Below are 15,403 nucleotides of genomic sequence, written 5' to 3' on the forward strand. Positions count from 1 at the left end.
AGAACAGTGAGACCCATCCATTTTCTTAAGGATGTGGCATAAACTTTGGACTGTTAGACTTTCTGTACCATAGAGACAGAGTTTAGTGGCGTTAGTGGGATGAGTTGCAATTTCTAGATCCTCAAAAGATTTTCTTTTTGTCCTCCAGTGTAATCTGTAGCTTGCTCAAGACTCAGAGTCCATCAGCTGCCTCATCTTGCATGCTCATTTCAGTCTTTCAGTATAGCAGACTGACAGCTGGGAGTTTTTTTGTGGTTTTTTGTTTGTTTGCCTTTTTTTTTCCTCCAATCAGCCTGTCACTTACACCATACCTATTCAACTTCTCTTCTAAAGCTCCATGCTGCCTCTTTAAGAACAGTGGCAATAGGTGGGAGAGAATGTACTTTGCAGACCATAGCTGGCTACTCTTTAAGACACGAGCACTGTGAACTCTGCAAACCATTCTTGGACAAAGCCATAATTCTGTCACTCATTACAGTACTAGAGACAAAAGAGTTGCCCAGACACATGAGAGATTATGTAGATCAACAGGTCCTTTCGTCTAGATGATGAGGAAATGAGAACTGGGGGTGCAAAGAACATACTTGGTTTGATAGTGCAGAGGCAGCTCTGTTACGCCACCACCTAAAAGTCTGCCACACAGCAAACGCATATTTGGAAGCGTGACCTGTCTAGCATCAGTTTTCCAGAAGCAGAATAGTTTATACTGAATGGCATTCTGCAGAAGCTACTGCACTCACAGACTATTTAGAGGTGGAGAAGCTGCATGCATATCAGACTGGGTAATACCCACTTTGTGTACCAAAAAGAAGATACCAACTACAAAGAGTCATCGCTCAACAGGGCTGCAAGTTTGGCAACTTGTTCAAAGCAGATCCTACAGATACCATCAGTAGACCAGAGTGTGGCTAGCGTGTATTAGCTCTTTTAGTGGTATGTAGATCCCTCACACCCACTTGAATGAGGCTTAAGTATTTGTCAAATACGATCTTACCTTTACAGAATCCAATACTTTAGCTAACTAAAGGTTATTAAAAAAATTAAAAATTGCTCTAACATGTACTAACATGCTTATTTATAGCATTTAATGTATTACCCTTGGGATAACAGAAGCAATCTCTGGTAAGAAACCAATGCAAAAACCATTAAGAGCAGCATTGCTTGAGAATGACCTCTAATGCTTACCGAAGATCAAGACCCTGATTTTGCCAGATGTTTTCCATAATTCTAATTATCTGAAGTGTCAACATGTCCTGACGCAAGTCTGGAATAGTCAAATACATAGAGATTGCAAATTTCATAACACCAGAACACTTTGTTACATCTTATTTTACCTTTCCCCCCAAAAGTATGTCTAAAGGAAACGAGGCTTGCATAGTTTAGTGTAGGTTTTGTTCTCTCAATAGAGAAAAGCAGATTTTAAATAGTTGAGAATGAATATAAATTTGTGGTGGCGATTTCAAGGCTGTTTGAAAATATACACTAAAAACATGACAATGGAATTACAGATTACACAACTGTAATATCTTGAAGACATTTTCAAGTAAAAAACCCAAAGTATTAAGTAGTATCATATTCCACCTCAACAGACCGAGCATCCTGTAACATACAAAATTTGTACATGACTAGGACACATACTTATTTGTGCATGCTTAATTCTTCTGGAAACGAAAATTGCTTTGCTCAGATGATCTTAAATTTTTTTTTTCAATATATGTATTTTATATGTTTAGAAAAAATACTAAACAGTAGGTTAGGAAAACAAGCAGATATGTAGCTTTTGGATTACACTTATTTTTCCTTACCATCTCCATTTTTAAAGATTATCTCATTGTTCTGAAACAACAATTCAGACATAATATCTGGGTTTTCCCAGTTCAACCACAAGGGCCTTTTTGCAGATGACATTATCCTGCACTCCTCAAGCCTATAAAAGAGATAAGATTTCTATGAAATAGGCACAATTTGATTCTCATACCATGTTTCTGTAATACTACTAAGTTATCCCTGTTTTCTTCAAACTTTGAACTAGTATCAAATTAAAGATGCACAGGTAACCAACAATCAACCATTTTTACTTTCAGCTTCAAACTTAGTAATCTAAGTGCAATGTTAACTATTTGCTAAGCCCAGCGAAGAACTGGCTATATTGTAAGTTTTCCTTTAGCAGCGTGTGTTCCTTACAAATGGAAAAAGGACTGCAGACTGGGTAATACCTACTTTGTGTACATTTCCTTACAAATGGAAAAACTCCTGTCACCTTAAAGGAACAGCTGTCATGTTGTTCCCCAATTTATTAAACCATTAGATTGAAACTGCTTCACTCTATGAATTACTCTGCTACAAATTTTATTCAGTTAACTTTGAAGATAGTAACATTTAGTATGTTATCATTTAACCTTAACATTGTTAATGTTAACATTACTAAACATTTACTTAAATATCTAGACAAATTTCAAAACTGAAGACAATACCGAAGATTTCCTAGTTGATGTGCAGGATTAAGAGGAGAGATAAAACCTTGTAAAGCATCCATAAAATCTGGCCGTCTCATTTGTTCAACAAGAAACTTCATCTGTACCTGATAAATAATCACATTCAGGTTTTGAGAACACTAATTACATGTAAATGAAGGTTAAGTGTCAGATTTTAGCTTTGGTTTTAAAGCATGGTTTTGCACAGTTCCAACATAAGCAACTCCGCTTAGCCACATATTACACAAATTGAAACCCTTAACTTTAGTTCTATTGCCTTAAGAAGTAGACAATGGCAATGCACACAGAAAATATTACAGCTTCTAGGATAACATACTATCTATTGAAGTTAACATTAATACTTTTCTAGTTAATCAAATAAAACACAGTTCTGCAATTCCTGTGACTCAACAGCAACAATTTTGGTATGTGCACAGCTTATAATACCTTCTGTGTCTCATCTTTTTTTTCCTGCTTGAGAATATCTGTGAGGTTAATCAACTTCTCCATTGCCTCCACCTGCCTGCTCAGATGTTTTAGGTACATTCCACATGCTCGACAATAGGACTCCAGAAGTAAACCAAACCTCTGACTTACAGTTTTATTGTGCATTTCAGACCTACACAGAGAGGAAGAACAGTTATAGCTTAAAGACAAGACCACTCAGAGGTGCCAAAAATGAAGCTATACCTGTAACATCTTTCCTGAAGGCTGTTTATGGATCCTTCTTTTCACATAAATAACTTGTATTGACCTCCTACAAGTCATCTTGTTTTGACTGAACTAATCAGACTTCAGTACCCTTTACAACTAATTCAGCACAGAGTTGATAAGCTTTTTCCCCATTCCTTCTTGCTCCATCCTGTCCTTCTCTACCCCTTGCCTTTGTTCAAAATCCATGCTTCCCAGAAACTCTGTAGTAAGCCTCAAGCTTTCAAGTCAAGTTCCAGATTTCCTTGCTAAGAGCAAAGCTAACCTGTTTCATTTTCTCCTTGTCTCATTTAGCCAATCCCAGGCTGTGGCCCCTCTAGTTTCCTTGTTCTTACCTACTCTCAGTCTTTGCACAGTCCTAAAATACATCCCCTCAAACAAGTTAATAAGGCAACTTATTCCATTATCCTTGATGATTACCAAGGGAAGTAGAAAACTGAAAGCACAACAAAAGATTCCTTGCTTCTATTTCTGTGTCTGATCACAGTATCTTAGAACAGCATTTTAGGTGAGACCTAGCTACAATCCAGTATGCTGTAGGCTGATTTATGCTTAGCCTTCTCAACACCAGGAATTACAAAAGCCCATGTTATACTTAGTAAGGAAGAACACTGAGATATTTTGGCTATCAAGCTCTATGAAGTCTTTAATAAGCATGTACGAAAAGTTATTTTTCAAAGCCTTATCTGGTCAAATTGGGTGGCTTTCTTTAGGCCTCAATTATTTCTAAAATTTTCTGGAAGAGACTGGTGGGGGATCTGGCATACAAGATAAAGTTCAAACAGCAGAATCTGTCAAAGTTGTAAACACCTAACAATATGGGAGGCTTCCAGCAATCTTAGTTGGACTACCCTGCTTTTAGAATCATTAGATAAAAAGAAGTACAAGACTAAGTATCTATTATTAACTAGCTTTTGAAACTGCAAGGGATGACTTCTATTACCAAACTATGCATTCAAACTCTTAAGTAATATAAAACAAACTTTAAGCGGTAATATTTTCCTAAAAAATGACATTTAGCATGCCAAGCCTTTAGAACAACTAATTGTTTACAGCTAGTAAGAATCCCACCACCCCTTAGTATGATATTAAGCTTACTTTAAATGCCAAAAGAAGAAGTGTCCTATCCTTTGATTGGTCAGTGCCTTCTTGAGTAAAAATCTCACAAGCTGATTATCTAAATACTGTTCATATTTCAGAACCTAGTTAAGGATAAAGAGAACATAAAAAAAAGTATCAGCTGCAGTTATTATTTCTATGAACAATATACAGATTAAAGGTAGTTAAAAAGCAATCTGTGTTTTACATCAAATTTTGTAGAATGACTTATCTTAGTATTAATACTTGCATATGTTAGGATTTGAACAGTATCTGCTAACAGTAGATTGTCTGCCTCTATTTCAGGAACTTATCTGACACTTCCTTTACTGTTACCAAATATTTTAGCCTCAACTTGCTCAAAGTTTTGAGAAGATGCTTCTGCTCATACTTTCCCCATATGTTAAAACAGCTGAAATAGCTGCCTGTTCCAGTTGGTAGAACAGTTCTGCATCTCTGCAAAATGTTGGTATTTAATATCAACAAGCAAAACCACAGCACTACAGAAAGTGAACATTTCACCTCCTCCTACTAAATAATCCACAATGCAAACAGATACTTTTGATGACCTCTTTTTCACATCATCTTAACTTTTGTTGTATTTTAAGCCTCTGTGATCATCGAATATACACAAGACATCAAGTATACCAAAATATATTATATACCTGTACTAGCTGGATTAAGTACTGAGACAGTTTGTCGTCTGTCAAGTACTTCTCTAGACACCGAACTGCAAAAGCTCGCACCATTGGATCTGGATAATTACAGTCCAAAAGCTCCATTGCTTGCTCTGGCTTGATTGGAGGCCAATCTTTTACCAAACAGTACATCTGTGGACAAGAAGTCCAAGCACGTTACACATTTGCATTGATTAGGAAGAAGTAATACACAGCCATTAGAAGGTATCATCAGACAAACTGCTTCTGAGTAGAAGCTGTTTACTTGCCAGTCCTCTCTCAATAAACAATTTTTTATTAGTTGCCAGCTGACTTTGTTATTTTATCCACTATAAAAAGAATGAAAACAAAACCTCACATTTAACTGTAATTGACAAATCAGCGACATAACAAGGATTCGAGTAACACCACCAAGAGAAAATCCTAAGACTCAAACTGAGCTAAAGAACAAGAACTATGGACCAAACTGATCAGTCAGTTATAGTGGCAACTTGAATCATCTGAGTTTACGTTCGAGGTATCATGCACAGATAACATGTTTTTAAATGCCAGAAGTTTTCTTTAAAATTGCATATTTTAAAAGCTTCTTCAAAACTTAAAGCTTCTTCAGTGCTATATGTTACCTGGGCCACTTCATCTCTAGAATTCCATTTAACAGACAAAAGTAATTTGGGCAGAATTTCTGGAGTATTCACGCAATAGTGTCTGCAAAAGAGAAGAAAAGTTGTATGTACGAAATGTCATTTTTGCTTCAATAACCATCTACTATGTCCCCTCAGTCTTGCACCTTTTTCTTCCTTTGTCAGCAGAACCTGATTGATACCATAAGGTGGTGTCAGGATCCATGCATGAAGGTAAGACTGCAGTAACGGGGAAAACGTGAATGACACTAATTCAACAACTTTTCTCCATGGGCTTATGAACCAAGGCATACAATGCAGAATGCTTTAAAAGCCTTTTCTAAAACACTAACCCTAACAATACAGAATAAAGCAAAGGGAGGAAAGCCCAAGACAATCATGACAAATTTGGAGTGAATGAGGTGAAGTTTGATTGTGACAACAAGGGTTTTTCTTTGGTTTGGTTTTTGTTTTTAAATACCTGTGGCTCCAGAGGAAGTCCTTCTCTTGCTCAGTGATTTCAGACAAAGGATCTCGTGTACATATGGCTCGCAGTTGCTCCTTGTCACTTTCTCTTAATTCGTTATCTCTAGCTATTCTGTTACTCTGCAGAGAGAAAGTGGTCCATTAACCCTCCACACATTTTCTTCTGTTGTCATACAACATACATGAAGTAAAGTATTTTAACAGTATAGCAACACTTATAGCTTATGTCATGCTATACTATCTGGTTGTTTCCTTCTGTTATAACTGAGGACTTACAGTTTAAAAATAGAGATATGAAAGACTAGGTCTTTGATTTCTACAACTGCTTTTAGTCACTACTGGGACAAGAAGAGGTACATTTCAACTAAATCAGCTGTGTGGAGAAATAGCAGCAGTTGACATCTGATGAACAACACAATGCAGCACAAAATGAAACTGGTCATTTCTGTTTCCAGTTTTGAGATTGCTGAGAGCTGCTGAAAGGAGTGAAAAAGAATCAGAACTGAAGAAGCAGAATATGAGAGGTGAAGCTAGGTAAATAAGAGGTAGAACACTGTAGGAAAGCCTGAGTAACAGGAAGAGTAGAAAACATTAACCAGAATTAGTATAAGATATTCCCCAAAGAGCACAGAAAACAGAACTGGTACACGCTGAAATTAATTTTTTTCTAAGACTTCATTTATTAGAGCCAGCTTAGACCAATGGCAGAGGTATTGAAACTACTACTACTTGATTTTTCACAGCTCATGTGCCAAGTTCAATTTTTCTCCTATACTTTCCATTTCTTAGTTCATTTGATGTATTTTTCACAAAGCAACATATGAAATGATGTGGTTTCTGAGGTTTCAACTACAGGATCAATTGCACTGCAAAAAAGAGAAATCTTAAGCAGCTTATAGTATTGCCTTTAGTATAAAATACAACTGTAACAAACAAGTTTGACACTTAAGATGAAGCTATCCCAAAAATTCTAGAAGAGTTGAACAGTGTTTTTATAGTGAACTCACATTTTCACACCTGTATGATACCTACTATTACAAGAGAGTAAGATCAATTCTTTTCCAAGTTCAAAATGTTTAAACTGTAGAACGACAGTATTTGACCTCTTGTTCTGCTCCTTCCCTTAGGCAATTTCTACTGAGCACATTAAACAAGATAAGTAAGAACGAACTAAGCTTTGTCTGCCAATTTTGTTGATGGAAATTTTCAACTGGTTGAACTAGTACTTTGAAACAGAAATACCTACATGTCTTTTACAGAAAGTCTTACCTATGCATCTAGCTTTTTTTTAAAAAAAAAAAGCTGAAGAAAAGAACAATCTGAAATTTCCAGGTAGGAGATCAAGGCACCCTTTAAAAGGTGAAGTGGTGTTATTTCTAGGAATATGCACAGATACAGAAACAGTTGTCAGATTACACCACATGATATCTACTTCAGACTGAAAGTTTTGTACTTTACATTTATCTTTAATTACATAAATTATGCGTTCTTATGATGGGTTCACTACTATTATAGGGGACAAGAATATTCTGGCCTTCAAGCTTACATCTACCAATATTAAGGTATGAATCAACCAACTCACAGGATTTTTAGTACCTTGCCCTGTTAGTAGTGTGATAGTGTGAGATCTTAGTGCACCAACATGTCTAATTACTGTTCTGAAGTACATGGACTGGACTTAGAAGTGGGGGGAATTATTCAGGACTATTCTATGTGGCACAGGAAAATTTCTAGAACACATTCTTAAATATTATGGTAACGGATACAGTGCAAGCAGCAAAGCCAGAGTCATTCTGTAAGGAAGTTAATGGATAAATGACTTTATAATCACCCTAATCCTGACATAAGATCAAATAGTTGATATTGAACAAGTGATTAATTGTACACATTCATCTTGATTCTGAAAGAGTCATCCTAAATAGTAAGTGAAAGTCAAAAAAGTATAAAATGTACCTGCATAGTGGGTCAGAAAGATCATAGTTTAGGTCAAGCCCAGAAGGAAAATGCATTTATCCTGTTGCGGTCAACACCAAAAACTTGAAATTCTATGAATTGTGGGACAGTAAATTAGATTTAATATTTGAAAATTCTTTCATATTTGAGATATTAATGGACCTATAAATGATGTCTTATAAGTATGTATTGGTTTTAAATGCAGTGCAATGCATTTCAAGGTTAAACAAAAAAGTTATGCTCTTTGTATCATAACAAAAACATTCATATTGAAGTCATACCTCAGCGACTGCTTTGCTGATTTTGACCATTTCAAATAAGCATTTTTACCTCTTTCAAATATGGCCACACAGTAATCTAGTATCCGATTTTTGAATGAGTAACAACACATTGCCTTTTAACTCACTGAACATAGCTAATATTACAAACAGCTATAAATATGCACAGTACCTAAATATAGAAAGTTTGGCTTCAGACCTGAAGACACCACACATTAGAAGTTAAGGGGACAAATACAATACTAAGAGATAACTAGTGATGTTCAAACTTACCAAACATTTAATGAAATAATTTAAGAAAGGGGAAGTAATAGAGGATTTTGGCAGACAACAAGGAGGGTTGAAAGAAAAGCTGCATGAATAATGAGAAAGAGAGACCAAAGCAGTGATATACAGTTTTTTTCCCTGTCAACTTAGTCATTGATGCAAACAGTGGTTAAATATGGAGAAAGCCTATGACCTTCTATAGTACTGTAAGGATTATCACAAAAAAAGGCAATAATTTTGAGACTTTATTCTACCTCAGAAAGTTGTTTGTTTTTTTTTTTTTAAATTGTAAAGTGTCAGTTGATCATTACTTTGTCACTGAAGTGAGAGCTTATTCTCCTCACCATTTTCTATTTTTGCCTACAGATGGAACAAAACAATGAGTTGAGCATATAAGCCCAGGTAATAGGCTGTGTTATAGCAAAGGAGTGTTATTTACCGAGAAGCCAGCTGTCCTTAAACACTTAAGAGCCCTGCACTCAGTCACAATATATACCATAAGCAGATATGCCACTCTGTGATGGACTTCCTGTGGAGTACCAAGAGAAATCAAATGCCTACAACCCTTTGTTCAAGATATGTTGAGATGGGACTGTTATAAATATCACCAGAATTCCCAAACTGGAAGTTTACTGACACCTACGCACTTTTTGGCACAGCGAAACTTTCCACCCAGAGACTCTTCTTCCCCAAGAGAGCTTTGTGGTCTGTGTGAAACTCTCAAGTCTTTGAACCAGCCTCCAGAAGAAAATGTAAAACATACCAACTAATTTCACAGCCTTGTCTTTAAATACATAGCATTTTTAGCTTTACTGCTTTTCTTTTTTTCTCCTTTTAATCATACAAAATACGCTTTTAAGAAAGCTCCAAACCTCACCAAAAAGCCAATTGTCAACGCACAGATTTTCTTCATGGAAGGGAGGAGATAAAGGACTACACTCATGTATATGCCAATCAATTCCCTTAGAATTCCCTGTACTTATGGTCATAACTAGTCCATTAAACAGCCAGTAAGGAGTTATAAGCACCTTTAGGTAGGCTTTCTTTTGTAACCTATAGACATGAAATTGCAACAAAACAGAACAGTATCATTGAAGGAGAATTACAACTTTTGAAAAGTTAAACTAAGTAGTTTAGACGTCTGAATTAGCGATATAAAAAATGTCAAAAAGGCTCTAACAGTTTGGACAGTAAGACAGTTTCTCTTTAAAGTGTTCTGGTTGGTCAGTGAAGCATTAGGTCAGTTTACTGGTAATATAAAGGAAGAATATATTGCTCACTCTGCTAAACACAAAACAAAAAATTGATTTCTTGCTTTTACAATAAATCAGGATACATGAAAAAAGTTCTCTTTATCACTAATATACTGAGTAAAATAAATAATACTTTTGTATTTTAGTAGCTGATCTCAGAAGGGGAGTTTGCCTTACCAGCCCTGCATAGCTGTAGTTAAACCCCAGTTCACGTGATATAGTCCAATTGGCATGTTCTTCAATCACCGTCATATCTGGGAACTTTACAGGATTGCTAAACCAATCAAATTCCAGCTCTAAACATGGAGTTTCCTATGTAAAGGAAATTTAAATTACTTTTTCTGTTAAATGATACTAATTATAATACAGCATATTTTGAAAATGTACTCCCTGAAGAGGAAACTGGCATGCAAATATTTACCTTATTTGGATTTGATCCAGTAACACCAATAGGATTCAACAAATCCTCCAGCCCATGAGGTACTGCCCAAAGATTCAAAGCCATTTTTCCAGATACAAGAGTGTCTGTGTAATCAAACATGTTTATATTTCCCCAAGCCAAAGGACAGTGCTCCTTAAAGAGATTAAAAGATGATTTTTCAGTGTCATCTATTCCTTACTGCAGAGTGAGTCAGAAGAAATAACATTTTCACCCCAGAGCAAGTTGTTATATTCCCAGATTAGCAGAAAGCAGGTTTTCAAGCTGTACTATATTTTTCTACGAGCGACTGTTGTGGCAGTCATTCTGCAGAATGATATCAGAACACTTGCAAACACATGCTAACATTTTCCCCACATCAAAATAACTCAAGATGATGAAGAGAGAGTTTTTTTGACAGATACTTTTTACCAAGGCCTGTAGTGACAGAACAAGGGGCAACAGTTTTAAACTGAAAGACAATAGGTTTAGAATGGACATAAAGATTTTTTTTTTTTTTTTTTTTTTTTTTTATGAGGGTGGTGAGGCACTGGAACAGGTTGCCCGAGAAGTTGTGGATGCCCTATCATCGGAAGTGTTCAAAGTCAGGTTGGATGGGGCTTTTGAGCAACCTGGTCTAGTGAAAGATGTCCCTGCCCACGGCAGGGAAGTTGGACTAGATGATCTTTAAGGTCCCTTCCAACCCAAACCATTCTATGATTCTATAAGATTCGTAAGCCTAGTTGTAGACAAAAAACCTATATAGTACCTGTGACACTCTCAAACCCAGTATGTAATGATGCTGGTGGCTAGAATTAGATGCCATATGTAGATTCTTAAAAATTGCTATTTAGGATCTTGCATCAAATGCTAAAGCAACACAAGTCTTCTTTACTTTAAAAATCAACTCTAAATTCAAGTATAAATACCGCCTTTTTTAAATAAATGTAAGTAACGTGGGTTTAGAAACTTGAGTTTAAAGACACTTGCACCTCAAAACACTAACACTGATCTGTGTCTGTAAATTGTATCTATACTGTATTGCCAGTGTTGAACGGATAAGCTTTTTTCTGTGTTGTTCAATTTCTGACCACAAAAAAGCAGCGGTCTGAATAAGATACAAGAAAAGAAACCCCCCTATTTTAATGAGATGCAAATCAAACATTGCACTAAGACTCATTGCCAGGACAGCATTTACCATCTTTCCAATCTTGACTTAAGTAGCTTTTGTTCGTTAGTGTATTAAAGCCATGAAGTATTTTACCTCTTTAGCACCCTTCCGGCCTTTAACAGAACAGATAGAAAGGCAGAGCCGAGCAGCACGTGGAAGATCAGGAATGTACATGTCATACAATAGCCATTCATTCCATCTGTAAGATTTAAAAAGCAGAATAAAACTAGGTTAAAGGAGAGCATGGAGACAACTGCATTCAATCAACAGTTGTACTAAAAAGCATTTGTAATATTCCTACCTAAACTGTGTATTTGCGTAAAGAGTACACTTTCTTACTGAAGAAAGGTCCTCCTACATGCATACAACCACATCTACTCCTTTTGGGAATGGAAACTTCCCCGATTAGCCTTCTAGCACCAACACTGTTTAAAAAGTCATGCTAGGTTCAATTCCTGCAAACTTAGTAATAGGTTCATTCACTTTTGCTCTTGCAAACCTACTGACTGCAACTGTCAGCGTAGGTATAACCTAAAGATAATGGATTTGTGTATGTGCTACACTAATGTAAGGTTTAGCTTGTGAAATATTTTTCACTTCAGGGAAAAAAAGCAAGTGGGAAAAATGTGGCATAACTTTCAGAACTCAATTAATTTGAACTGCTAGAAAATAAAAAGGTAACTGCAAGATGGGAATATAACACAGAAATGTAACACAGAAATCCAAAGCAATATTCCTAACTCAGATATTATTCTATTTACCATAGTAATAAGAGCACAGATTGGTTCTACAGGAATACACATTTTGTTTTCATGAACTTCTCTAAGTAGACTTTATCTCTCAGTTGGTAGAACTGTGCTTTTGAAGAGGAACTTCTGAATACAGTTTCTTTTCCTAAGCAGATTGCCACGCTGAATTTTCTCAGCTGGAAGAGGCAGCAGCTTCCAAGGACAGCATTAATTTTTCAATGTGTCTGTAGCTACTAAAAGCAGTTTTACAGAGAAATAACTGTCCAAGCCCTTCTGTAAGAATGAAGAAATTAGCAGATAAACTTTAATTCACTTTTCTTACATGTTCATTTCATGTAACACAGATCTGTGTGATTACATCCATGTTTTCAAGCCATACCCTTCACCACCTTTCCAAGAAGATTTTCTCTTTAAAACAGTTAAACTACCAGTTCAAGTATAGTTATGTTCAGGGCAACTCAGAGGGAGAGGCTATTTTTCAACAACTATGTATATTATTAGGCCCTCTAATTATAGAACCTTGTCATATTCATAGAAAACATACAGACAAAAAAGTTTCAAGATGTATTAATAAAGACTAAGTCAGACAGAAAATGCAAGTCAAGATTTACTTCTGAACACATACTTTGCATCTAATCCTAGCAGATGCTGAAATTTCATACCTCCTCATTAGTCAAAGTTATGGGAACCTCTTTTAGATACTTTTCTCAGTGTGTTTATATATGCTTATATAAAACTTCTTTTTGCACTTTTAAGTTCATGTGATTTATTTTTCCAGATAATATAGGTCAAGTAGGTCAAGTCTCCTGAAAATAATCAGCCCAGATCTAGCAGTCACTTCCATATTAGCAAATGATACCCATCTCTCCACACAGTGGTTCTGCTTTAGAACACACTATGCAACCTTACTGAAACAAATTTACAGGTTACATTACATCACATTGCCTCATGCTGAAAGTGAAATCTGAACCTGCAACTGGAACACCTGCTATTCATCCACAGTCAAAAAACAAGAGCTCAGTCACCTAGAGCTATGCTGATTTCACAGTATTAATGAGTAATTATATTGGAGTTTCAGAGGCAACTGTAAATGCACATGTAAAACAGATCTGTTCAGTAAAAAAACTATACTACTATATGCGAGACAATACTTGTGTTTGAATTAAGTTAATTCTATTTATAAATATAGGGATATGTAAAAATATTTTTACAAAACTTAAGGCAAGGAATTCCCAGCAAGGAGCTCTACCTGAATAATGGCGAAATCAAGTCTTTACTCCTTCAGTGCTATCATTTATGATGCCCTGTAAGTCAGGTTCTCTATAGTCGTTCAATTATTCAGCTTACCTGGGATTAGAACAAGGTACCCTTTGAGTATTCACATTGTCACACAAAGGTTCCCCTCCATGGTAGATACCTGTTCTAACATAGATCTGAAAACAATGTTGATATTAGTACTGTCTTTGAAATGTTACTATAAACAAATTTTTTTCAGTGCTATCAACATATACTATGATTGCAACATATTACCCTTTCATTTTCATCAAGTAAAAAACTGAAAACCAAACAGCCCCACCACTCCCCAACCCAAATTCATTCATGCTTTGCAAGGTGTGAAGCACAGTACAAAGCATACCCTTCTAGAAAAAATGTTTTGGTCTTTTTCCTCATTAATTGCAAAACTAGTTCTTAAAAAAATACAATAATAAACTTGAAATGAACTCTAAAAAAACCCCTGGAATTTACTCTCAATTCTTCCTGTGCCAAGGTATAGTGAAAGAAAACACTGAACAAATTCCGAGAAAGTTAGAGCCAGGCTTGTAGTATGACTTCAATGGGACTGAACCCTACCTACCTCTTGTCCTTGATCTCCCCATACCTCCCTTTTCAAAAACAAAGATAGCACACTATCCAGCATCCCCTCATAAAAAGTACTGCCAATTACTGTAATACATTCTTAAACATAATAATTATTCAGAATATAGATAACAACATGGGTTTTGTTTTTCTATCCATTACATATTTGGCTGAAGTGAACTATGCAAACTGAGTCCTGCTCCTATCAAGCAGAATATTTAGCTAAATGCCACAACTCACGCTTTTCAAGGAGCATACAAGAGTTTTTAGATCTAAAACATGGCTGTATTTTTTAGAATTGAGTACTTAAATTTAAATAACAGAGTGGTCTAATTTTCTAGCATGTTAAATAACATCTTTTCCAACGTAAACACAGGACAAAACTCAGGAGGAAAGCCATGAGTTGCTGAAAATCATATATGATGCCATACAGCATTTGCCTTACCTTGTCAATGTCTCTGATGTTCACATTTACATAGGTTGCACAGAGGATTTTTATTCTGAGAGCACTATTTATAGTCCAGAGTGATTTGGCTGTAGCTTCTCCATTCATGTAGGGTGTAGCTGTAGAGATACGCCTGGAATAAGATGGCATTGTAAAGGTGTCCAGTGGCAGCTGGGTATATAGGCTTTCCTTAGCCATCAACATCAGATTGGGCATGCGACCAAGCATTATACAGCTTCTTATATACTGCAAGAAAACAAAACCAAAAATCAGTATGTTTTTCTTGGTAATCTATACCTAGAAGTATTCAGGAAAAATATAAAAGTAAAAGCATCTTTAAAAGAGCTTATCACTGTCCTTATATGTACACTCTTTACAGTATTTATAGTTATAACATCCAACAGTCTAAATATGTTGTTGGGTAGGATTGCACAGTAGCGCTTCATACAGATTTTGAGATATGAACAACATCTACAACAGTGGAAAGTTGAACTAGACATAGAGAACAGAGCTGACAAAATTACAAGTCAGGTTTCTTGTAGTGCTCCTTAGCTCCAGCACAGTGCAGCACAAACAAAGCAGACTGCTTCCAGATTAGAGCTGTTCCTGGAAGCATTTGAACTGTTTTTGCACAGCATGCTGCTGTACTAGTCTGCTGTGCAGACCTAGCACAGGTGGTTGATACTCCTAGTCACAGGCAGAGAGCACAAGACAAATGGCAGACACACTCATTTTTGGTTCAGCTGTGCTGATTACCTTACACTCGGCACTGATCCTGACAGACTCTAGCTGTAAGCCTGTATGGTGTCCATTCAGGACTGAGTGTCAAGAGCATTTAGTCCAGCAACAGTACCACAAAATACAATGCGTTAAGACAGGTCCAGCCCTGGAATGTAATTAGCAAGCTCTTTTGCAGCACAGTAAAGGCATACCAGATACTTCTGAA

General features: G+C 36.2%; 1 protein-coding gene and 1 long non-coding RNA gene across 6 annotated transcripts in view; one reads left to right on the forward strand and one right to left on the reverse strand.

The window, feature by feature from the left end:
* PIK3CA (phosphatidylinositol-4,5-bisphosphate 3-kinase catalytic subunit alpha) overlaps positions 1-15,403 on the reverse strand; it is a 47,912-nt gene that overhangs the window by 10,695 nt on the left and 21,814 nt on the right. For all 5 annotated transcript variants that reach the window (XM_076341334.1, XM_076341332.1, XM_076341329.1 and 2 more), the window contains 13 exons: positions 14,458-14,703; positions 13,503-13,588; positions 11,500-11,605; positions 10,239-10,391; positions 9,995-10,129; positions 6,062-6,186; positions 5,584-5,665; positions 4,949-5,113; positions 4,284-4,387; positions 2,922-3,093; positions 2,475-2,581; positions 1,806-1,927; positions 1,186-1,264 (listed from right to left, as the gene is read on the reverse strand). In XM_076341334.1, the coding sequence (XP_076197449.1) occupies positions 1,186-1,264; positions 1,806-1,927; positions 2,475-2,581; positions 2,922-3,093; positions 4,284-4,387; positions 4,949-5,113; positions 5,584-5,665; positions 6,062-6,186; positions 9,995-10,129; positions 10,239-10,391; positions 11,500-11,605; positions 13,503-13,588; positions 14,458-14,703 (1,682 nt within the window). The remainder of the gene's footprint in view (positions 1-1,185; positions 1,265-1,805; positions 1,928-2,474; positions 2,582-2,921; positions 3,094-4,283; positions 4,388-4,948; positions 5,114-5,583; positions 5,666-6,061; positions 6,187-9,994; positions 10,130-10,238; positions 10,392-11,499; positions 11,606-13,502; positions 13,589-14,457; positions 14,704-15,403) is intronic.
* LOC143161895 (uncharacterized) lies at positions 5,662-9,403 on the forward strand. The gene is made up of 3 exons (XR_012995612.1): positions 5,662-5,814; positions 7,194-7,398; positions 8,931-9,403. It is a non-coding gene; the product is annotated as an uncharacterized LOC143161895 (long non-coding RNA).

The sequence above is a fragment of the Aptenodytes patagonicus genome, chromosome 6 (assembly GCF_965638725.1).
Source record: "Aptenodytes patagonicus chromosome 6, bAptPat1.pri.cur, whole genome shotgun sequence".
In the NCBI taxonomy this organism is placed as follows: domain Eukaryota; kingdom Metazoa; phylum Chordata; class Aves; order Sphenisciformes; family Spheniscidae; genus Aptenodytes; species Aptenodytes patagonicus.